At 47.3% G+C, this 24,297-nt stretch overlaps 1 protein-coding gene across 1 annotated transcript in view; it reads left to right on the top strand.

Annotated features, from left to right (window-relative positions):
* Positions 1–24,297, top strand: part of LOC135513396 (ankyrin-3-like) — a 194,982-nt gene that overhangs the window by 100,045 nt on the left and 70,640 nt on the right. Inside the window, 7 exon segments of the mRNA XM_064936320.1 lie at positions 1,427–1,525; positions 1,738–1,836; positions 2,694–2,789; positions 3,015–3,081; positions 3,406–3,471; positions 4,346–4,381; positions 17,723–17,846. Coding sequence (XP_064792392.1) covers positions 1,427–1,525; positions 1,738–1,836; positions 2,694–2,789; positions 3,015–3,081; positions 3,406–3,471; positions 4,346–4,381; positions 17,723–17,846 — 587 coding nt within the window.

The following is a 24,297-nucleotide window of genomic DNA, read 5'->3' as shown; positions in this document are numbered from 1 at the left end:
AGAGAGACCCCAGAGAGAGAAGGACCAGAGAGATGAGAGATAAGGACCAGAGAGATGAGAGGCCACTGTTCCTAGGCCTTCATTGTAAATAAGAAGTTGTTCTTAACTGACTTGCCTAGTTAAATAAAGTTTAAATAAAAATGTTTTTTAAGAATTCAGTACTACACTACAACAGTACTCTACAACACTACAGTACTACGCTGAAACTCTACAACAGTATTCTGAAACACTGAATTACTACTACACAGAAACACTACTACACTGAAACACAACACTGAAACACTACAACACTGAATCACTACTACACTGAATCACTACTACACTGAAACACTACTACACTGAAACACAACACTGAAACACTACAACACTGAAACACTAAAACACTACAACACTGAAACACAACAACACTGAATCATTACAACACTGAATCATTACAACACTGAAACACGACAACACTGAAACACAACAACACTGAAACACTGAAACACTACAACACTGAAACACTGAAACACTACAACACTTAACTCAATACAACACTACCATTCTGCACTACAACTGTACTCTATCAACGCACAACAGTACACTACAATCAACACAGTACACTACAACAGAATGTCAACACTGAAACCATTAACATGATCTGTATCTACATACAGACCTGACTTCCTAACACTACAACACATTAACTCACTAAATGCCGTATCCATTCTGCTATAATCTAGGTCTATCATCACGCATAAACAGTTGTTTGAATCAACATGCGAAGGTTTCAGAATGTCTCCTGAAACCATTGAACATGATTGTGAATGTAGCTTTATAAGTGGCTTCCATCAGGCATAACACTTGATTTCTGTTTCTGTTTCCCTAGACAGGATACACTAGTGGTCACATCAGGCAAAACACTTGATTTCTGTTTCTGTTTCCCTAGACGGGATACAGTAGTGGTCACATCAGGCAAAACACTTGATTTCTGTTTCCCTAGACGGGATACACTAGTGGTCACATCAGGCAAAACACTTGATTTCTGTTTCCCTCGACGGTATACACTAGTGGTCACATCAGGCATAACACTTGATTTCTGTTTCCCGAGACGGGATACACTAGTGGTCACACCAGGCATAACACTTGATTTCTGTTTCCCGAGACGGGATACACTAGTGGTCACATCAGGCATAACACTTGATTTCTGTTTCCCTAGACGGGATACACTAGTGGTCAGATCAGGCATAACACTTGATTTCTGTTTCCCTAGACGGGATACACTAGTGGTCACACCAGGCATAACACTTGATTTCAGTTTCCGTTTCCCTAGATGGGATACACTAGTGGTCACATCAGGCATAACACTTGATTTCAGTTTCCGTTTCCCTAGATGGGATACACTAGTGGTCACACCAGGCATAACACTTGATTTCTGTTTCCCTAGATGGGATACACTCCGCTGCATGTGGCGTGTCACTATGGAAACGTGAAGATGGTCAACTTCCTGCTAAAGAACCAGGCCAAGATCAACGCCAAAACCAAGGTTAGGCTCCCCTCCAGATTGAACATATCTATAGAGATGTTAATGTTTTATTTATGGGATAGGGGTCAGGGGTCACAGGTTAGGCTCCCCTCCAGATTTAACATTTCTATATACAGTAGATGTTGATGGTTGTAGGTGTGGGTGTTGGAGTGGGTATGTGTTGGTATGTTTAATTAAAGAGGTGTGTCTGACCTCTCCTCCTCCCCCTTCAGAACGGATACACCCCCCTCCATCAGGCGGCCCAGCAAGGCCACACCCACATCATCAACCTACTGTTGCAGCACGGAGCCTCTCCCAACCAAGTCACTGTGGTGAGAACACACACACCTGCTGCAGCACAGAGCCTCTCCCAACCAACTCACCTTGATGAGAACACACACACCTGCTGCAACATAGACTCTCCCCAAACGACCTGACTGTGGTGAGCACAGGATTCTGGGAGACATTGACATTACCCAGTGCCCCCACAGCTGGGACTGCACAGTGAAATACACAGTCACCAACACTATCTCATACACAGTAGGCTGTCATTAGCATGCACTATAACAGTCACACATCACAAACACACAGTGTTCCATCTATTGCCTTTGGTAGTATAAACAGTAGATACTGACACATGAGGATGGGTTAGGGGTTAGGGGTCACAGTAATAGTAATATCTGACTGTCTTTAACAGAATGGTAACACAGCCCTGTCCAGGAGGCTGGGTTAGGGGTTAGGGGTCACAGTAATAGTAATATCTGACTGTCTTTAACAGAATGGTAACACAGCCCTGTCCATAGCCAGGAGGCTGGGTTAGAGGTTAGGGGTCACAGTAATAGTAATATCTGACTGTCTTTAACAGAATGGTAACACAGCCCTGTCCAGGAGGCTGGGTTAGGGGTTAGGGGTCACAGTAATAGTAATATCTGACTGTCTTTAACAGAATGGTAACACAGCCCTGTCCAGGAGGCTGGGTTTCACAGTAATAGTAATATCTGACTGTCTTTAACAGAATGTAACACAGCCCTGTCCATAGCCAGGAGGCTGGGTTAGAAGTTAGGGGTCACAGTAATAGTAATATCTGACTGTCTTTAACAGAATGGTAACACAGCCCTGTCCAGGAGGCTGGGTTTGGGGTCAAGGGTTAGGGGTCACAGTAATAGTAATATCTGACTGTCTTTAACAGAATGGTAACACAGCCCTGTCCATAGCCAGGAGGCTGGGGTACATCTCTGTAGTGGATACTCTGAAGGTCGTCACTGAGGAAACACAGACCACTCTGGTGAGACCAGGAGATACTGTTCTTACAGTATCTTAAGATACTGTTCTTAAGTTAGTGTATGAAACAGCTGAACTGTGTTAACTAAAACCTTCTAAAAACACCATGAGAAATACAGTAGCCTGCATATCTAAATACGTATCTGTTGTCTTACAGTTATCCACATGTAAAATAGCGTTCTTTGTTTGTTAACGACTCAACTCATTAGAATGGTTGTTCCCTTTCTAGACGGTGACCGAGAAACATAAGATGAACGTTCCAGAAACCATGAACGAGGTTCTGGACATGTCAGATGATGTCTTAATAACCTGGTGAGAGATGCAAGTTATGTCTTAATAACCTGTCATATCCAGTGACATGCAAGTTATGTCTTAATAACCTGATCATATCCAGTGACAGATGCAAGAGTTATGTTTTAATAACCTGATCATATCCAGTGAGAGATGCAGGAGTTATGTCTTTTAATAACCTGATCATATCCAGTGACAGATGCAAGAGTTATGTTTTAATAACCTGATCATATCTGTATGATAAATCAACTTAAGATATGGTTTAGATTTATGTATTTTAATGCTTTATAATTTTTCTATGATTTTTAAACACTTTACTCGTTCAATTTACCCAGTTGGTAAAGCCAATGTACCTGAAATGCTCAATGAAGACTATTTATCTGATGTTGAAGAAGGTACTTTCACCTTTTTACTTTTTCTTCGTTTCCTCAGCAGATGTTTGAGCTCCCTCTGGTCTTTTCTTTTGTCTCAGTTCATCTCATACTAACCAGATATCGTCTCACGCTTGGTGTGTTGTCATGGACTCTGTATTTTAAGCTTTTGTATCCATGGAAGATGCCTTTATCTGGGTTGAACTTGGAGAACTTGAATGTGATCTTTTCATCCATTCTCTGTTGACTAAGTTGTATTTTCTTTCACTCGGTCTCCAGAGGTTCTCCTTCAGCTTTTCTGTAAAATCTGACCTTCTCAAGAGAGAGAGAGAGACAGATTCTGTTCTCTCTGGCTCTGTTGCTCAACATTTATTCAACACTGCTTTTGTTTCTAGCAGTGTTGACATTTATGAGAGAGAGAGAGATAGAGAGAGACACAGAGAGAGAGTGAGAGACACAGAGAGAGTGTGAGAGACACAGAGAGAGAGTGAGAGACACAGAGAGAGAGTGAGACACAGAGAGAGAGAGACACAGAGAGAAAGTGAGACACAGAGAGAAAGTGAGAGAGAGAGACAGAGAGAGAGAGAGACACAGAGAGAGAGAGACACAGAGAGAGAGAGACACAGAGAGAGACAGAGACACAGAGAGAGAGAGAGAGAGAGAGACAGAGAGAGAGAGAGACAGAGAACGAGTGAGAGTGAGAGACAAAGAGAGAGAGAGAGAAACACAGAGAGACAGAGAGAGAGAGAGAGAGACATAGATGGAGTGAGAAAGAGAGACAGAGAGCGAGTGAGAGAGAGAGAAACACATAGAGACACAGAGAGACACAGAGAGACACAGAGAGAGAGTTGACAGTTATAACATACCTTACTCCCTGAAATGGTCTTTGTTTTAACAGAGATGGAATTTCAGTGTGTCTATGAGAGCTACTGTCGTAAGTGCAGACTTTGACTTTACATTAATGATACTAAACACAAACTAATGGTGTTTGTGTTCAAACGTTTTCTAATATAGAGTGAAGTGGACAGATTTAACTGGCTGTAAATGTATCTCTGCTGTAACTTGATAGTTTGGTGTGTAGTTACAGCTGACTGACCGTGGTACTGAGATATCATCGTATTAACGGCTGTGTGTCACCGTAACATGCTAAACATAGATCTGTCATTTCCTCAACACTGTTAAGGTTTCCCTCCAGGTGTCGTGTATTTTTTATTTTTTATTTTTTTTAACCTTTATTTAACTAGGCAAGTCAGTTAAGAACAAATTCTTATTTTCAATGACAGCCTAGGAACAGTGGGTTAACTGCCTGTTCAGGGGCAGAACGACAGATTTTTACCTTGTCAGCTCGGGGGTTTGAACTTGCAACCTTCCGGTTACTAGTCCAATGCTCTAACCACTAGGTTACCCTGCCGCCCCAAATTTGTATCTGTGTGTTTCACGTGGTCTTGACCTCTAGCCAGGTATTAGCCAATAGAAATGTCTAGTTCAGACCAACAGACCGTTATTAGCCAATAGAAATGTCTAGTTCAGACCAACAGACCGTTATTAGCCAATAGAATGGTCTAGTTCAGACCAACAGCCAGTTATCAGCCAATATAAATGTCTAGTTCAGACCAACAGACAGTTATTAGCCAATAGAAAGGTCTAGTTCAGACCAACAGCCAGGTATTAGCCAATAGAAAGGTCTAGTTCAGACCAACAGCCAGTTATTAGCCAATAGAAAGGTCTAGTTCAGACCAACAGCCAGTTATTAGCCAATAGCATGTATGAATACTGTGATTTCCTTCCTCTTGTCCCATCCATGAGAGGAGAGTAATAGTAATGGTCCTACTGCCCTACTGCAGGAGCTGACTGTCCAGCTGACTGTCCCAGTCTCACTACCATACCACTGTCCTGACTCTACAGCTGACTGTCTCACTACCATACCACTGTCCTGACTCTACAGCTGACTGTCTCACTACCATACCACTGTCCTGACTCTACAGCTGACTGTCTCACTACCATGCCACTGTCCTGACTCTACAGCTGACTGTCCCAGTCTCACTACCATACCACTGTCCTGACTCTACAGCTGACTGTCCCAGTCTCCCTACCATACCACTGTCCTGACTCTACAGCTGACTGTCTCACTACCATACCACTGTCCTGACTCTACAGCTGACTGTCTCACTACCATACCACTGTCCTGACTCTACAGCTGACTGTCTCACTACCATACCACTGTCCTGACTCTACAGCTGACTGTCTCACTACCATACCACTGTCCTGACTCTACAGCTGACTGTCTCACTACCATACCACTGTCCTGACTCTACAGCTGACTGTCTCACTACCATACCACTGTCCTGACTCTACAGCTGACTGTCCCAGTCCCACTACCATACCACTGTCCTGACTCTACAGCTGACTGTCTCACTACCATACCACTGTCCTGACTCTACAGCTGACTGTCTCACTACCATACCACTGTCCTGACTCTACAGCTGACTGTCTCACTACCATACCACTGTCCTGACTCTACAGCTGACTGTCTCACTACCATACCACTGTCCTGACTCTACAGCTGACTGTCTCACTACCATACCACTGTCCTGACTCTACAGCTGACTGTCTCCCACTACCATACCACTGTCCTGACTCTACAGCTGACTGTCTCACTACCATACCACTGTCCTGACTGTACAGCTGACTGTCTCACTACCATACCACTGTCTTGACTCTACAGCTGACTGTCCCACTACCATACCACTGTCCTGACTCTACAGCTGACTGTCTCACTACCATACCACTGTCCTGACTCTACAGCTGACTGTCCCAGTCTCACTACCATTCCATTGTCCTGATTCTACACCTGACTGTCTCACTGCCATACCACTGTCCTGACTCTACAGCTGACTGTCTCACTGCCATACCACTGTCCTGACTCTACAGCTGACTGTCTCACTGCCATACCACTGTCCTGACTCTACAGCTGACTGTCTCACTACCATACCACTGTCCTGACTCTACAGCTGACTGTCTCAGTCTCACTACCATACCACTGTCCTGACTCTACAGCTGACTGTCTCACTCACTACCATACCACTGTCCTGACTCTACAGCTGACTGTCTCACTACCATACCACTGTCCTGACTCTACAGCTGACTGTCTCACTACCATACCACTGTCCTGACTCTACAGCTGACTGTCTCACTACCATACCACTGTCCTGACTCTACAGCTGACTGTCTCAGTCTCACTACCATACCACTGTCCTGACTCTACAGCTGACTGTCTCACTACCATACCACTGTCCTGACTCTACAGCTGACTGTCTCAGTCCCACTACCATACCACTGTCCCAGTCCCACTACCATACCACTGTCCTGACTCTACAGCTGACTGTCCCAGTCCCACTACCATACCACTGTCCTGACTCTACAGCTGACTGTCTCAGTCTCACTACCATACCACTGTCCTGACTCTACAGCTGACTGTCCCAGTCCCACTACCATACCACTGTCCTGACTCTACAGCTGACTGTCTCACTACCATACCACTGTCCTGACTCTACAGCTGACTGTCTCACTACCATACCACTGTCCTGACTCTACAGCTGACTGTCTCACTACCATACCACTGTCCTGACTCTACAGCTGACTGTCTCACTACCATACCACTGTCCTGACTCTACAGCTGACTGTCTCAGTCCCACTACCATACCACTGTCCTGACTCTACAGCTGACTGTCTCACTACCATACCACTGTCCTGACTCTACAGCTGACTGTCTCAGTCCCACTACCATACCACTGTCCCAGTCCCACTACCATACCACTGTCCTGACTCTACTGCTGACTGTCTCAGTCTCACTACCATACCACTGTCCTGACTCTACAGCTGACTCTCCCAGTCTCCCTACCATACCACTGTCCTGACTCTACAGCTGACTGTCTCACTACCATACCACTGTCCTGACTCTACAGCTGACTGTCTCCCACTACCATACCACTGTCCTGACTCTACAGCTGACTGTCCCAGTCACTACCATACCACTGTCCTGACTCTACAGCTGACTGTCTCACTACCATACCACTGTCCTGACTCTACAGCTGACTGTCTCACTACCATACCACTGTCCTGACTCTACAGCTGACTGTCTCACTACCATACCACTGTCCTGACTCTACAGCTGACTGTCTCAGTCCCACTACCATACCACTGTCCTGACTCTACAGCTGACTGTCTCACTACCATACCACTGTCCTGACTCTACAGCTGACTGTCTCAGTCCCACTACCATACCACTGTCCCAGTCCCACTACCATACCACTGTCCTGACTCTACAGCTGACTGTCTCCCACTACCATACCACTGTCCTGACTCTACAGCTGACTGTCTCAGTCTCACTACCATACCACTGTCCTGACTCTACAGCTGACTGTCCCAGTCCCACTACCATACCACTGTCCTGACTCTACAGCTGACTGTCTCACTACCATACCACTGTCCTGACTCTACAGCTGACTGTCTCACTACCATACCACTGTCCTGACTCTACAGCTGACTGTCTCCCTACCATACCACTGTCCTGACTCTACAGCTGACTGTCTCACTACCATACCACTGTCCTGACTCTACAGCTGACTGTCTCAGTCCCACTACCATACCACTGTCCTGACTCTACAGCTGACTGTCTCACTACCATACCACTGTCCTGACTCTACAGCTGACTGTCTCAGTCCCACTACCATACCACTGTCCCAGTCCCACTACCATACCACTGTCCTGACTCTACTGCTGACTGTCTCAGTCTCACTACCATACCACTGTCCTGACTCTACAGCTGACTCTCCCAGTCTCCCTACCATACCACTGTCCTGACTCTACAGCTGACTGTCTCAGTCTCACTACCATACCACTGTCCTGACTCTACAGCTGACTGTCTCACTACCATACCACTGTCCTGACTCTACAGCTGACTGTCCCAGTCCCACTACCATACCACTGTCCTGACTCTACAGCTGACTGTCTCAGTCGCACTACCATACCACTGTCCTGACTCTACAGCTGACTGTCTCAGTCCCACTACCATCCACTGTCCCAGTCCCACCATACCACTGTCCTGACTCTACAGCTGACTGTCCCAGTCCCACTACCATACCACTGTCCTGACTCTACAGCTGACTGTCCCAGTCTCACTACCATACCACTGTCCTGACTCTACAGCTGACTGTCCCAGTCCCACTACCATACCACTGTCCTGACTCTACAGCTGACTGTCCCAGTCTCACTACCATACCACTGTCCTGACTCTACAGCTGACTGTCTCAGTCTCACTACCATACCACTGTCCTGACTCTACAGCTGACTGTCTCAGTCTCACTACCATACCACTGTCCTGACTCTACAGCTGACTGTCTCACTACCATACCACTGTCCTGACTCTACAGCTGACTGTCTCACTACCATACCACTGTCCTGACTCTACAGCTGACTGTCCCAGTCCCACTACCATACCACTGTCCTGACTCTACAGCTGACTGTCTCACTACCATACCACTGTCCTGACTCTACAGCTGACTGTCTCACTACCATACCACTGTCCTGACTCTACAGCTGACTGTCTCACTACCATACCACTGTCCCAGTCTCACTACCATACCACTGTCCTGACTCTACAGCTGACTGTCTCAGTCTCACTACCATACCACTGTCCTGACTCTACAGCTGACTGTCTCACTACCAAACCACTGTCCTGACTCTACAGCTGACTGTCCCAGTCTCACTACCATAACACTGTCCTGACTCTACACCTGACTGTCTCACTGCCATACCACTGTCCTGACTCTATAGCTGACTGTCCCAGTCTCACTACCATTCCATTGTCCTGACGCTACACCTGACTGTCTCACTGCCATACCATTGTCCTGACTCTACAGCTGACTGTCTCACTACCAAACCACTGTCCTGACTCCTTAGCTGACTGTCCCAGTCTCACTACCATTCCATTGTCCTGACTCTACACCTGACTGTCTCACTGCCATACCACTGTCCTGACTCTACAGCTGACTGTCCCAGTCTCACTACCATACCACTGTCCTGACTCTACAGCTGACTGTCCCAGTCTCACTACCATACCACTGTCCTGACTCTACAGCTGACTGTCCCAGTCTCACTACCATACCACTGTCCTGACTCTACAGCTGACTGTCCCAGTCCCACTACCATACCACTGTCCTGACTCTACAGCTGACTGTCTCACTACCATACCACTGTCCTGACTCTACAGCTGACTGTCTCACTACCATACCACTGTCCTGACTCTACAGCTGACTGTCTCACTACCATACCACTGTCCTGACTCTACAGCTGACTGTCTCACTACCATACCACTGTCCTGACTCTACAGCTGACTGTCCAGTCCCACTACCATACCACTGTCCTGACTCTACAGCTGACTGTCTCACTACCATACCACTGTCCTGACTCTACAGCTGACTGTCCCAGTCCCACTACCATACCACTGTCCCAGTCCCACTCTACAGCTGACTGTCCTGACTCTACAGCTGACTGTCCCAGTCCCACTACCATACCACTGTTATGACTCTACAGCTGACTGTCCCAGTCTCACTACCATACCACTGTCCTGACTCTACAGCTGACTGTCCCAGTCCCACTACCATGCCACTGTCCTGACTCTACAGCTGACTGTCCCAGTCCCACTACCATGCCACTGTCCTGACTCTACAGCTGACTGTCTCAGTCTCACTACCATACCACTGTCCTGACTCTACAGCTGACTGTCCCAGTCTCACTACCATACCACTGTCCTGACTCTACAGCTGACTGTCTCACTACCATACCACTGTCCTGACTCTACAGCTGACTGTCTCACTACCATACCACTGTCCTGACTCTACAGCTGACTGTCTCAGTCCCACTACCATACCACTGTCCTGACTCTACAGCTGACTGTCTCACTACCATACCACTGTCCTGACTCTACAGCTGACTGTCTCACTACCATACCACTGTCCTGACTCTACAGCTGACTGTCCCAGTCCCACTACCATACCACTGTCCCAGTCTCACTACCATACCACTGTCCTGACTCTACAGCTGACTGTCTCAGTCTCACTACCATACCACTGTCCTGACTCTACAGCTGACTGTCTCACTACCAAACCACTGTCCTGACTCTACAGCTGACTGTCCCAGTCTCACTACCATAACACTGTCCTGACTCTACACCTGACTGTCTCACTGCCATACCACTGTCCTGACTCTATAGCTGACTGTCCCAGTCTCACTACCATTCCACTGTCCTGACTCTACAGCTGACTGTCTCACTGCCATACCATTGTCCTGACTCTACAGCTGACTGTCTCACTACCAAACCACTGTCCTGACTCCTTAGCTGACTGTCCCAGTCTCACTACCATACCACTGTCCTGACTCTACAGCTGACTGTCTCACTACCATACCACTGTCCTGACTCTATAGCTGACTGTCCCAGTCTCACTACCATTCCATTGTCCTGACTCTACAGCTGACTGTCCCAGTCTCACTACCATAAACACTGTCCTGACTCTACAGCTGACTGTCCCAGTCTCACTACCATAACACTGTCCTGACTCTACACCTGACTGTCTCACTGCCATACCACTGTCCTGACTCTATAGCTGACTGTCCCAGTCTCACTACCATTCCATTGTCCTGACGCTACACCTGACTGTCTCACTGCCATACCATTGTCCTGACTCTACAGCTGACTGTCTCACTACCAAACCACTGTCCTGACTCCTTAGCTGACTGTCCCAGTCTCACTACCATTCCATTGTCCTGATTCTACACCTGACTGTCTCACTGCCATACCACTGTCCTGACTCTATAGCTGACTGTCCCAGTCTCACTACCATTCCATTGTCCGGACTCTCAGCTGACTGTCCCAGTCTCACTACCATAAACACTGTCCTGACTCTACAGCTGACTGTCCCAGTCTCACTACCATACCACTGTCCTGACTCTACAGCTGACTGTCTCACTACCATACCATTGTCCTGACTCTACAGCTGACTGTCTCCACTACCACCATACCACTGTCCTGACTCTACAGCTGACTGTCCCAGTCTACTACCATACCACTGTCCTGACTCTACAGCTGACTGTCCCAGTCTCACTACCATAACACTGTCCTGACTCTAGTGACTGACTGTCTCACTGCCATACCACTGTCCTGACTCTATAGCTGACTGTCCCAGTCTCACTACCATTCCATGTCCTGACTGACACCTGACTGTCTAACTGTCTCACTGCCATACCATTGTCCTGACTCTACAGCTGACTGTCTCACTACCAAACCACTGTCCTGACTCCTTAGCTGACTGTCCCAGTCTCACTACCATTCCATTGTCCTGATTCTACACCTGACTGTCTCACTGCCATACCACTGTCCTGACTCTATAGCTGACTGTCCCAGTCTCACTACCATTCCATTGTCCGGACTCTACAGCTGACTGTCCCAGTCTCACTACCATAAACACTGTCCTGACTCTACAGCTGACTGTCCCAGTCTCACTACCATACCACTGTCCTGACTCTACAGCTGACTGTCTCACTACCATACCATTGTCCTGACTCTACAGCTGACTGTCTCACTACCATACCACTGTCCTGACTCTACAGCTGACTGTCCCAGTCTCACTACCATACCACTGTCCTGACTCTACAGCTGACTGTCCCAGTCCCACTACCATACCACTGTCCTGACTCTACAGCTGACTGTCCCAGTCCCACTACCATACCACTGTCTCAGTCCCACTACCATACCACTGTCCCAGTCTCACTACCATACCACTGTCCTGACTCTACAGCTGACTGTCTCACTACCATACCACTGTCCTGACACTACAGCTGACTGTCTCACTACCATACCACTGTCCTGACTCTACAGCTGACTGTCCCAGTCCCACTACCATACCACTGTCCTGACTCTACAGCTGACTGTCCCAGTCTACTACCATACCACTGTCTCACTGTCCCACTACTGACCACTGTCCTGACACTTCAGCTGACTGTCCCAGTCTCACTAGGTACCACTGTCCCAGTCCCACTACCATACCACTATCCTGACTCTACAGCTGACTGTCCCAGTCCCACTACCATACCACTGTCCTGACTCTACAGCTGACTGTCTCACTACCATACCACTGTCCTGACTCTACAGCTGACTGTCCCAGTCTCACTACCATACCACTGTCCTGACTCTACAGCTGACTGTCCCTGTCTCACTACCATGCCACTGTCCTGACTCTACAGCTGACTCTCCCAGTCTCACTGTACTGTCCTGACTCTTAGCTGTAGTCCCACTGACCACCATACCACTGTCCTGACTCTACAGCTGACTGTCCCAGTCTACTACCAAACCACTGTCCTGACTCTACAGCTGACTGTCTCACTTACTGCAAACCACTGTCCTGACTTACAGCTGACTGTCTCACTGACCATACCACTGTCCTGACTCTACAGCTGACTGTCACTACCATACCACTGTCCTGACTCTACAGCTGACTCTCCCAGTCTCACTACCAAACCACTGTCCTGACTCTAGTGACTGACCCCAGTCTCACTACCAAACCACTGTCCTGACCACTACAGCTGACTGTCCCAGTCTCCCTACCATACCACTGTCCTGACTCTGACCAGCTGACTGTCCCAGTCTCCCTACCATACCACTGTCCTGACTGTACTAGCTGACCACAAGAATGTCTCAGTCTACTACCATCCACTGTCCTGACTCTACAGCTGACTGTCCCAGTCTCCCTACCATACCACTGTCCTGACTCACAGCTTACTGTCCCAGTCTACTGACTACCATACCACTGTCCTGACTGTACAGTAATCTACTGACCCAGTCTCCCTACCATTACTGTCCTAGGTTTGGAACTGCTACTTACTGTAGGACCACATTACCCAAGACTACTGAAAACAACTTACTGTAGTCTAGTCCACGTTAACTGTGATCTACTTTAACCAGTTACGGATGTAACTGACCACCAAACAGCCTCCTACTGTCTACTGACCACGTCTGCATGGTCCTACTGTGCACCCTTTAGAATACGTTATGTTTCACATTTACTAATGATACACTGTTAGAACAGAAGTCTAAAGTGACCACGTTGAGTCTTGTTTGTACTTCTGGACATTTTGTTCCACCACAAAAAAGGCAACTAACCACATTACTGTAGTCTACTGACAACACGTCTACTGTACGTTACTGAAAAGTAGTCTACTGACCACGTTACAGTAGTCTACCACGTTGACGGACCACGCAAATCTTACTGACCACTACCAGTGTAGTCTGACCACGTTACATCTACCCTTCCTGACCACGCTTTACTGAAGCACTGTAGTTACTGTAGACCTGACCACATTACTGTAGTCTACTGACCACGTTACTGTAATCTACTGTGACCACGTTACTGTAGTCTACTGACCACATTACTGTAGACTATCTGACCAACTTACTGTAGTCTACTGACCACATTACTGTAGTCTACTGTAGACATGGCTAGTTACTGTAGGTCTACTGACCACGTTACCCTCAGTCCTGTCCTGTCTATCTGAGTCACTTACTGTAGTACTGACCAACTTACTGTAGTCTACTGACCACGTTACTGTAGTCTAGTGACCACGTTACTGTAGTCTAGTGACCACGTTACTGTAGTCTAGTGACCACGTTACTGTAGTCTAGTGACCACGTATCTGTAGTCTAGTGACCACGTTACTGTAGTCTACTGACCACGTTACTGTAGTCTAGTGACCACGTTACTGTAGTCTATGACCACGTTACTGTAGTCTAGTGACCACGTCCTGTCTGACTAGTCCTGACCACGTGTACTGTCTGACTACTGACCACGTTACTGTAGACTACTGACCACGTTACATAGTCCTGTCCTCAGGTCTGGGGACAGACATGGCTAGATGTCCTGGCGGTAGGTCTTGTCCTGGTCCTGGACCCTCAGTCCTGTCCTGGTCTGTATCTAGTCCTGTCCTGGTCTGTATCTAGTCCTGTCCTGGTCTGTATCTAGTCCTGTCCTGGTCTGATCTAGTCCTGTCCTGGTCTGATCTAGTCCTGTCCTGGTCTGATCTAGTCCTGTCCTGGTCTGATCTAGTCCTGTCCTGGTCTGTATCTAGTCCTGTCCTGGTCTGATCTAGTCCTGTCCTGGTCTGATCTAGTCCTGTCCTGGTCTGTATCTAGTCCTGTCCTGGTCTGATCTAGTCCTGTCCTGGTCTGATCTAGTCCTGTCCTGGTCTGATCTAGTCCTGTCCTGGTCTGATCTAGTCCTGTCCTGGTCTGATCTAGTCCTGTCCTGTCCCTGGTCTGATCTAGTCCTGTCCTGGTCTGATCTAGTCCTGTCCTGGTCTGATCTAGTCCTGTCCTGGTCTGATCTAGTCCTGTCCTGGTCTGATCTAGTCCTGTCCTGGTCTGATCTAGTCCTGTCCTGGTCTGATCTAGTCCTGTCCTGGTCTGATCTAGTCCTGTCCTGGTCTGATCTAGTCCTGTCCTGGTCTGATCTAGTCCTGTCCTGGTCTGATCTAGTCCTGTCCTGGTCTGATCTAGTCCTGTCCTGGTCTGATCTAGTCCTGTCCTGGTCTGATCTAGTCCTGTCCTGGTCTGATCTAGTCCTGTCCTGGTCTGATCTAGTCCTGTCCTGGACCCTCAGTCCTGTCCTTGTCTGATCTAGTCCTGTCCTGGTCTGAGTAGTTGGACCCTTCCTGGTCCTGATTAGGACAGTCCTGTCCTGGTCTGAGTAGTTCTTCTGGTGTGATTAGAACAGAGAGGGTGGAGTAGGTGTTCTGGTGTGATTAGAACAGAGGGTGGAGTAGGTGTTCTGGTGTGATTAGGACAGAGAGGGTGGAGTAGGTGTTCTGGTATCATTAGGACAGAGAGGGTGGAGTAGGTGTTCTGGTGTGATTAAGACAGAGGGTGGAGTAGGTGTTCTGGTGTGATTAGAACAGAGGGTGGAGTAGGTGTTCTGGTGTGATTAGGACAGAGAGGGTGGAGTAGGTGTTCTGGTGTGATTAGGACAGAGAGGGTGGAGTAGGTTTTCTGGTGTGATTAGGACAGAGAGGGTGGAGTAGGTGTTCTGGTATCATTAGGACAGAGAGGGTGGAGTAGGTGTTCTGGTGTGATTAAGACAGAGAGGGTGGAGTAGGTGTTCTGTTGTGATTAGGACAGAGAGGGTAGAGTAGGTGTTCTGGTATAATTATGACAGAGAGGGTGGAGTAGGTGTTCTGGTGTGATTAGGAGAGAGGGAGAGAGAGGGTGGAGGGAGGGAGAAAGGAGGGGTGGCAGGAGAGAGGGAGAGAGAGGGTGGAGGGAGGGAGAAAGGAGGGGTGGCAGGAGAGGGGAGAGAGGGTGGAGGGAGGGAGAAAGGAGGGGTGGCAGGAGAGAGGGAGAGAGAGGGTGGAGGGAGGGAGGGAGGGGAGGGGGGGTAATACTTGAATGGACATTCTTGTGAGGAATGTCACCAGATGAGGTCTGTCAAGTTTTGTTGTGTGTTTCTGCAGTTAGAGAGGGCAGGGGAGGAGAGGGAGGGGGAGGAGAGGGAGGGAGAAGGAGAGGGAGGGAGAGAGGAGAGGGAGAGGGGGAGGGGGAGAGGAGAGGGAGAGATGCATGGGGAGGTTGGTGGAACAGGGGAGGAGGGGTGAGGTTGGAGGAATGGGGGAAGGGTTGCTGTAGATCAGCAGGGGGCGATGAACTCTTTATCTCCGGTGGAATGCTGTTCTCCCCTCGCTGGATGGTAGCTGGCTGGTTGATGTGAACTTGCTCTAGTTTCTACGTTGTAACGCCTCCTTTCTTCTGCGTCATCTCTCTCTAACGTCCATTAACACTCTGCATCGTGACTCCCCTGGACGGCTAACTCTACAAACCTACCCATCATAGCTGCAATATTGGTTTCTAACTTTAGAATGGGTGTTGTTGTTTTTTAAAAGTTGAACACATTGTTTTCACTGCTTAAACCATTGCTTTGTAGTCAGTGACTAAACAAGTGTAGTGTGAGTAACTGAGTAGCCACGTGGCGGATGTGTCCTGTCAGCTGTGTGTCCCTTGGCAGAGCAGAGCAAGGGATAGGACAGTGGAACAGGCCTTCAGGCTTCTGTTGATCTGCTAAAACAGCCTGTCTGCTCTGTAGACACTCCTACAGGACCTGCTTTCAGGGGTTAGAGCATGGCTGTTCCAGTTAGGACAGCAGAGAGAGAGGACTGGACTATAGGAATGTAGGGGGAGGGGGCTGTCTAACTAACTGGAGAGAGAGGACTGTGACTTGTAGACTGTCTAACTAACTGGAGAGAGAGGACTGTGACTAGAGGACTGTCTAACTAACTGGAGAGAGAGGACTGGACTAGAGGAATGTAGGGGGAGGGGGCTGTCTAACTAACTGGAGAGAGAGGACTGTGACTAGAGGACTGTCTAACTAACTGGAGAGAGAGGACTGGACTGGACTAGAGGGAGGAGGGGACTGGAGCTGCTATCTAACTAACTGGAGAGAGGACTGGAGAGGGGACTGTGAGCTGTGGACTGTCTAACTAACTGGAGTGAGGGGACTGTAGAGGACTGTAACTAACTGGACTGTCTAACTAACTGGAGAGAGGACTGTGAGGTGGACTGTCTAACTAACTGGAGTGAGCTGTGGGACTGTCTAACTAACTGGAGTGAGGGGACTGTGAGCTGTGGACTGTCTAACTAACTGGAGTGAGGGGACTGTGAGCTGTGGACTGTCTAACTAACTGGAGTGAGGGGACTGTGAGCTGTGGACTGTCTAACTAACTGGAGTGAGGGGACTGTGAGCTGTGGACTGTCTAACTAACTGGAGTGAGGGGACTGTGAGCTGTGGACTGTCTAACTAACTGGAGTGAGGGGACTGTGAGCTGTGGACTGCCTAACTAACTGGAGTGAGGGGACTGTGAGCTGTGGACTGTCTAACTAACTGGAGTGAGGGGACTGTGAGCTGTGGACTGTCTAACTAACTGGAGTGAGGGGACTGTGAGCTGTGGACTGTCTAACTAACTGGAGTGAGGGGACTGTGAGCTGTGGACTGTCTAACTAACTGGAGTGAGGGGACTGTGAGCTGTGGACTGTCTAACTAACTGGAGTGAGGGGACTGTGAGCTGTGGACTGTCTAACTAACTGGAGTGAGGGGACTGTGAGCTGTGGACTGTCTAACTAACTGGAGTGAGGGGACTGTGAGCTGTGGACTGTCTAACTAACTGGTTGCTGTTATGTCAGGTGAGGATGCGATGACAGGCGACACGGATAAGTACCTGGGACCCCAGGACCTGAGAGAGCTGGGAGACGACTCTCTGCCCCAGGAGGGTTACATGGGCTTTAGTATTGGAGCACGCAGCGCCAGGTACCACACCCACTACCCACTACACTCTGACATGCTGTGGTACTGTGTATAATAATGTATAATGGGTTTGATATGGACCATCCATATATGTAGATATGTTCCTAAGGTACATCCAGTTGATCATGTGATACAGGATAGGACAATGTACATCGTTTTCCAGACAACCCTAACCCTATCACAATCAACACTGATTTCTTAGTATGAGCAGGGCAGCAATCACTTATCTAATAACGTTCATGTGAATTGGGTTTGTGTTCAGAAGGAAATATGACCTAGAATTACTTCTGTTCTGCCTCTGGTTCAGTAACAGGAAGGTTCAGTAACCCCAGAAAGGAAGGTTCAGTAACCCCAGAAAGGAAGGTTCAGTAACCCCAGAAAGGAAGGTTCAGTAACCCCAGAAAGGAAGGTTCAGTAACCCCAGAAAGGAAGGTTCAGTAACCCCAGAAAGGAAGGTTCAGTAACCCCAGAAAGGAAGGTTCAGTAACCCCAGAAAGGAAGGTTCAGTAACCCCAGAAAGGAAGGTTCAGTAACCCCAGAAAGGAAGGTTCAGTAACCCCAGAAAGGAAGGTTCAGTAACCCCAGAAAGGAAGGTTCAGTAACCCCAGAAAGGAAGGTTCAGTAACCCCAGAAAGGAAGGTTCAGTAACCCCAGAAAGGAAGGTTCAGTAACCCCAGAAAGGAAGGTTCAGTAACCCCAGAAAGGAAGGTTCAGTAACCCCAGAAAGGAAGGTTCAGTAACCCCAGAAAGGAAGGTTCAGTAACCCCAGAAAGGAAGGTTCAGTAACCCCAGAAAGGAAGGTTCAGTAACCCCAGAAAGGAAGGTTCAGTAACCCCAGTTATCACTTCCAGTTGAAAGGAAGGTTCAGTAACCCCAGTTATCACTTCCAGTTGAAAGGAAGGTTCAGTAACCCCAGTTATCACTTCCAGTTGAAAGGAAGGTTCAGTAACCCCAGTTATAACTTCCAGTTGAAAGGAAGGTTCAGTAACCCCAGTTATCACTTCCAGTTGAAAGGAAGGTTCAATAACCCCAGTTATCACTTCCAGTTGAAAGGAAGGTTCAGTAACCCCAGTTATCACTTCCAGTTGAAAGCAAGGTTCAGTAACCCCAGTTATCACTTCCAGTTGAAAGGAAGGTTTAATAACCCCAGTTATCACTTCCAGTTGAAAGGAAGGTCTTAATAACCCCAGTTATCACTTCCAGTTGAAAGGAAGGTTTAATAACCCCAGTTATCACTTCCAGTTGAAAGGAAGGTTCAGTAACCCCAGTTATCACTTCCAGTTGAAAGGAAGGTTCAGTAACCCCAGTTTCAGAGAGCGTCAGTGTTTAACATCAGTGTTTAACACAACTCAGAGCATCAGCCCAGGTCCATTACAACCACAATGCATTTCTGCTTTGTCCTCTCACATTTGTTGCTTTCAATATCTTCTGTTTTGTACTTTTCCCCCATTTCAAACTCGTACCTCGTCCCATAGCCCTAAGGTCTGCAGGTAAGATGGGATGACATTTTTCCAGATGTCAAACTTTACTTCCTAGATCCCCAGCCAACCATCACAACTACATCAATCACTGTGTTGTGATGTCTCATTGATTTGTTGTACTCCATCTTACTGAATGGACAGTTTGCTCATGATGCTTTTAACTATGTCCTTTCATTTGACTTCCAATGAGTTGTGATGTATCAGTATTGTGTCTGGTGGATGTAGTCTTTCTGCAGTCATGCTGCCTCTGCTTGGTTCAGTCTATCAGTATTGTGTCTGGTGGATGTGCCTCTGCTTGGTTCAGTCTATCAGTATTGTGTCTGGTGGATGTAGTCTTTCTGCAGTCATGCTGCCTCTGCTTGGTTCAGTCTATCAGTATTGTGTCTGGTGGATGTAGTCTTTCTGCAGTCATGCTGCCTCTGCTTGGTTCAGTCTATCAGTATTGTGTCTGGTGGATGTAGTCTTTCTGCGGTCATGCTGCCTCTGATTGGTTCAGTCTGTTCAGTTGAGATGCTGCATCCCTTTGGTTTGGACTGATTCTTTATCTAACTTGAAGGGATTTGTGTTAATGTGACCATCTCTACCAAAGTAGAGACCACGGCACAGTGTCTTTAGATAGTATTCACACCCTTTGACTGTTTCCACGTGTTGTTTTGTTACAGCCTGAATTTAAAATGGATTACATTAAGTTTTTGTGTCGTCGGTGAGTGGATAAACCGCCTCTACCATCCATTCTATTGGCCAACGTGCAATAACTGGAGAATAAACTGGATGATCTACGATCGAGATATCGTACCAACGGGACATTAAAAACTATAATATCTAATGTTTCACCGAGTTGTGGCTAAACGCCGACACAGAGAATATAGAGCTGGCCGGGTTATCTGTGCATCGGCAGGACATAGCAGCTACGCCTGGTAAGACGAGGGGTGGAGGTGTGTGTCGATTTGTCAATAACAGCTGGTGCGCGATGTCTAATATTAAAGAAGTTTTGAGGTATTGCTCACCTGAGGTAGAATACCTTATGACAAGCTGTAAACCACACTATTTAACAAGATAGTTCTCATCTGTACTATTTGTAGCAGTCTATTTACCACCACAAATCCGTGCTGGCACTAAGCGCACACTCAACGAGCTGTATAAGGCCATAAGCAAACAAGAAAATGCTTATCCAGAAGCGGCGCTCCTAGTGGCCGGGGACATTAACACAGGCAAACTTAAATCAGTTTTACCAAATCTGGCAAATCTGACCATAATTATATCCTCCTGATTCCTGCTTATCAGCAAAAACTAAAGCAAGAAGTACCAGTGACTCACTCAATACGGAAGTGGCCAGATGACGCGGATGCTGCTACAGGACTGTTTGGACTGGAATATGTTCCAGGATTCATCCAAAGGCATTAAGGAGTACACCACCTCAGTCACCGGCTTCATCAATAAGTGAATCGACGACGTCGTCCCCACAGTGACCGTACGTACATACCCCAACCAGAAGCCAGGGATTACAGGCAACATCCACCCCGAGCTAAAGGCTAGAGATGCCGCTTTCAAGCAGCAGGACACTAATCCGGACGCTTATAAGAAATCTCGCTATGCCATCAGATGAACCATAAATCAGGCAAAGCGTCAATACAAAAATAAGATTGAATGCTCGTCTGACGCTCGTCGGATGTGGTAGGGCTTGAAAACTATTACGCACTACAAAGGGAAACCCAGCCGCGAGCTGCCAAGTAACGCGAGTCTACCAGATGAGCTAACTGCCTTTTATGCTTGCTTCGAGGCAAGCAACACTGATGCATGCATGAGAGCACCAGCTGTTCCGGACTACCGTGTGATCACGCTCTCTGTAACCGATGTAAGCAAGACCTTTAAACAGGTCAACATTCCCAAGGCTGCTGGGACAGAAGGATTACCAGGACGTGTACTCAGAGCATACGCAGACCAACTGGCAAGTGTTTTCCCTGACCGAGTCTGTAATACCGACATGTTTCAAGAACACCACCATAGTCCCTGTGCCCAAGGAAGCGAAGGTAACCTGCCTAAATGACTACCGCTCCGTAGCACTCACGTTGGTAGTCATGAAATGCTTTGAAAGGCTGGTCATGGCTCACATCAACACCATCATCCCATACACCCTGGACCCACTCCCATTCACATACCGCCACAACAGATCCACAGATGACACAATCTCAATCGCACTCCACACTGCCCTTTCCCACCTGGACAAAAGGAACACCTATGTGAGAATGCTGCTCATTGACTACAGCTCAGCGTTCTACACCACAGTGCCCATGACGCTTATCACTAAGCTGGGACTAAACACCATCCCCCTGTAACTGGATCCTAGACTTCCTGACTTCCTTTCTTATTCATCAATCTACACACAATACCCCATAATGACAAGGTGAAAAGAAGTCTTAAAAAATCTTTGCAAATATATATAAAATTACAAATTAAATTTACACAAGTATTCAGACCCTTTGCTATGAGACTCAAAATTGAGCTCAGGTGCATCCTGTTTCCATTGATCATCCTTGAGATGTTTCTACAACTTGATTGGAGTCCTCCTGTTGAAAATTAAATTAATTGGACATGATTTGGACAGGCACACACCTGTCTATATAAGGTCCCACTGTTGACAGTGCATGCCAGAACAAAGCCATGAGGTCGAAAAAATTGTCCGTAGAGCTCCGAGATAGGATTGTGTTTAGGCACAGATCTGGGGAAGGGTACCAACAAATGTCTGCCGCATTGAAGGTCCCCCAGAACACAGTGGCCTTCATCATTCTTAAATGGAAGAAGTTTGGAACCGCCAAGACTCTTCCTAGAGCTTGCCACCCGGCCAAACTGAGCAATCGGGGGAAAAGGACCTTGGTCAGGGAGGTGACCAAGAACCTGATTGCCACTTACAGAGCTCCAGAGTTCCTTTGTGGAGATGGGAGAACATTCCAGAAGGAAAACCATCTCTGCAGCACTCCACCAATCAGACCTTTATTGTGGAGTGGCCAGACGGAAGCCACATAACAGTTTGCCTATAGGACTCTCAGACCATGAGAAACAAGATTCTGTGGTCTGATGAAACCAATATTGATCTCTTTGGCCTGAATGCCAAGCATCATGTCTGGAGGAAACATGACAACATCCCTACGGTGAAGCATGGTGCTGGCAGCATCATGTCTGGAGGAAACATGACAACATCCCTACGGTGAAGCATGGTGCTGGCAGCATCATGCTTTGGGGATGTTTTTCAGCTGCAGGAACTGAGTGACTAGTCAGTATCGAGGGAAAGATGAACAGAGCAAAGTACAGAGAGATCCTTGATGAAAACCTGCTCCAGAGCGCTCAGGACCTCAGACTGGGGTGAAGGTTCCAAGACAATGCAGGAGTGACTTCGGGACAAGTCTCTGAATGTCCTTGAGTGGCTAAGCCAGAGTCCGGACTTGAACCTGATCGAACATCTCTGGAGAGACCTGAAAATAGTTGTCCAGTGACATTCCCCATCCAACCTGACAGAGCTTGAGAGGATCTGCAGAGAAGAATGGGAGAAACTCCCCAAATACAGGTGTGCCAAGATTTCAGCATCATACCCACGAAGACTTGAGGCAGTAATCACTGCCAAAGGTGCTTCAACAAAGTACTGAGTAAAGGGTCTGAATACTTATGTAAATATGATATTTCAGTTTTGTATTTTTCATGAATTTGCTAACATTTCTAAAAGCCTGTTTTTGCTTTGTCATTATGGGGTATTGTGTGTAGATTGATGAGTGGAAAAAACTATGTAATCCATTTTAGAATAAGGCTGTAATGTATTAAAATGTGGAGACAGTCAAGTGGTCTGAATACTTTCCGAATGCCCTGTGTATGTATTAGTGTTTTATTTTTCATAAATTCAATTTAACATTTTATTACACTTTAACATTCAAGTATTTTGTGTAAAGTGTTGACAAAATGACACTTAAATCCACATTAATCCCACTTTGTAACACAACAGAATGTGGAAAATGTCAAGGGGTGTGAATATTTTCTGACTGCACAGTAACTTGTTGCTTGCTCGCTACTCTGTTGACAGTTTTACAAGAAGACGTGGTAGCTAACCAGCTTGTTAATTGTTGATAAACAAATGAGTGAATATGCTAGAAAGCTAAACAGCTAGCTAGTTGATAGGTGTGGCTAGCTAAACAGCTACCTAGCTAGCTAGTTGACTGCTGTGGCTAGCTAAAGAGCTACCTAGCTAGCTAGTTGATAGCTGTGGCTAGCTAAACAGCTACCTAGCTAGCTAGTTGACTGCTGTGGCTAGCTAAACAGCTACCAAGCTAGCTAGTTGATAGCTGTGGCTAGCTGAACAGCTACCTAGCTAGCTAGTTGACTGCTGTGGCTAGCTAAAGAGCTACCTAGCTAGCTAGTTGATAGCTGTGGCTAGCTAAACAGCTACCTAGCTAGCTAGTTGATAGCTGTGGCTAGCTGAACAGCTACCTAGCTAGCTAGTTGACTGCTGTGGCTAGCTAAACAGCTACCAAGCTAGCTAGTTGATAGCTGTGGCTAGCTGAACAGCTACCTAGCTAGCTAGTTGACTGCTGTGGCTAGCTAAAGAGCTACCTAGCTAGCTAGTTGATAGCTGTGGCTGCTGAAACAGCTACCTAGCTAGCTAGTTGATAGCTGTGGTTAGCTGAACAGCTACCTAGCTAGCTAGTTGACTAGCTGTGGCTAGCTAGTTGATAGCTGTGGCTAGCTGAACAGCTAGCTAGTTGACTGCTGTGGCTAGCTAAACAGCTACCAAGCTAGCTAGTTGATAGCTGTGGCTAGCTGAACAGCTACCTAGCTAGCTAGTTGACTGCTGTGGCAAGACAAAAAGGACTTGTTTTGAAAGTTGGATTATTTATCCTTGAGGCTTTAAACGTGTTTTCCTGTTATTATGAGCATTGAAAGCAACTGGGAAATGTCCATGGCAGGTATTGTTGTCATTTTAGCTTGTT

Source organism: Oncorhynchus masou, chromosome 24 (genome assembly GCF_036934945.1).
Source record: "Oncorhynchus masou masou isolate Uvic2021 chromosome 24, UVic_Omas_1.1, whole genome shotgun sequence".
Lineage (NCBI taxonomy): Eukaryota > Metazoa > Chordata > Actinopteri > Salmoniformes > Salmonidae > Oncorhynchus > Oncorhynchus masou.
The sequence above is the reverse complement of the archived record's forward strand: the minus strand, read 5'-3'. Positions and strand labels throughout refer to the sequence as shown.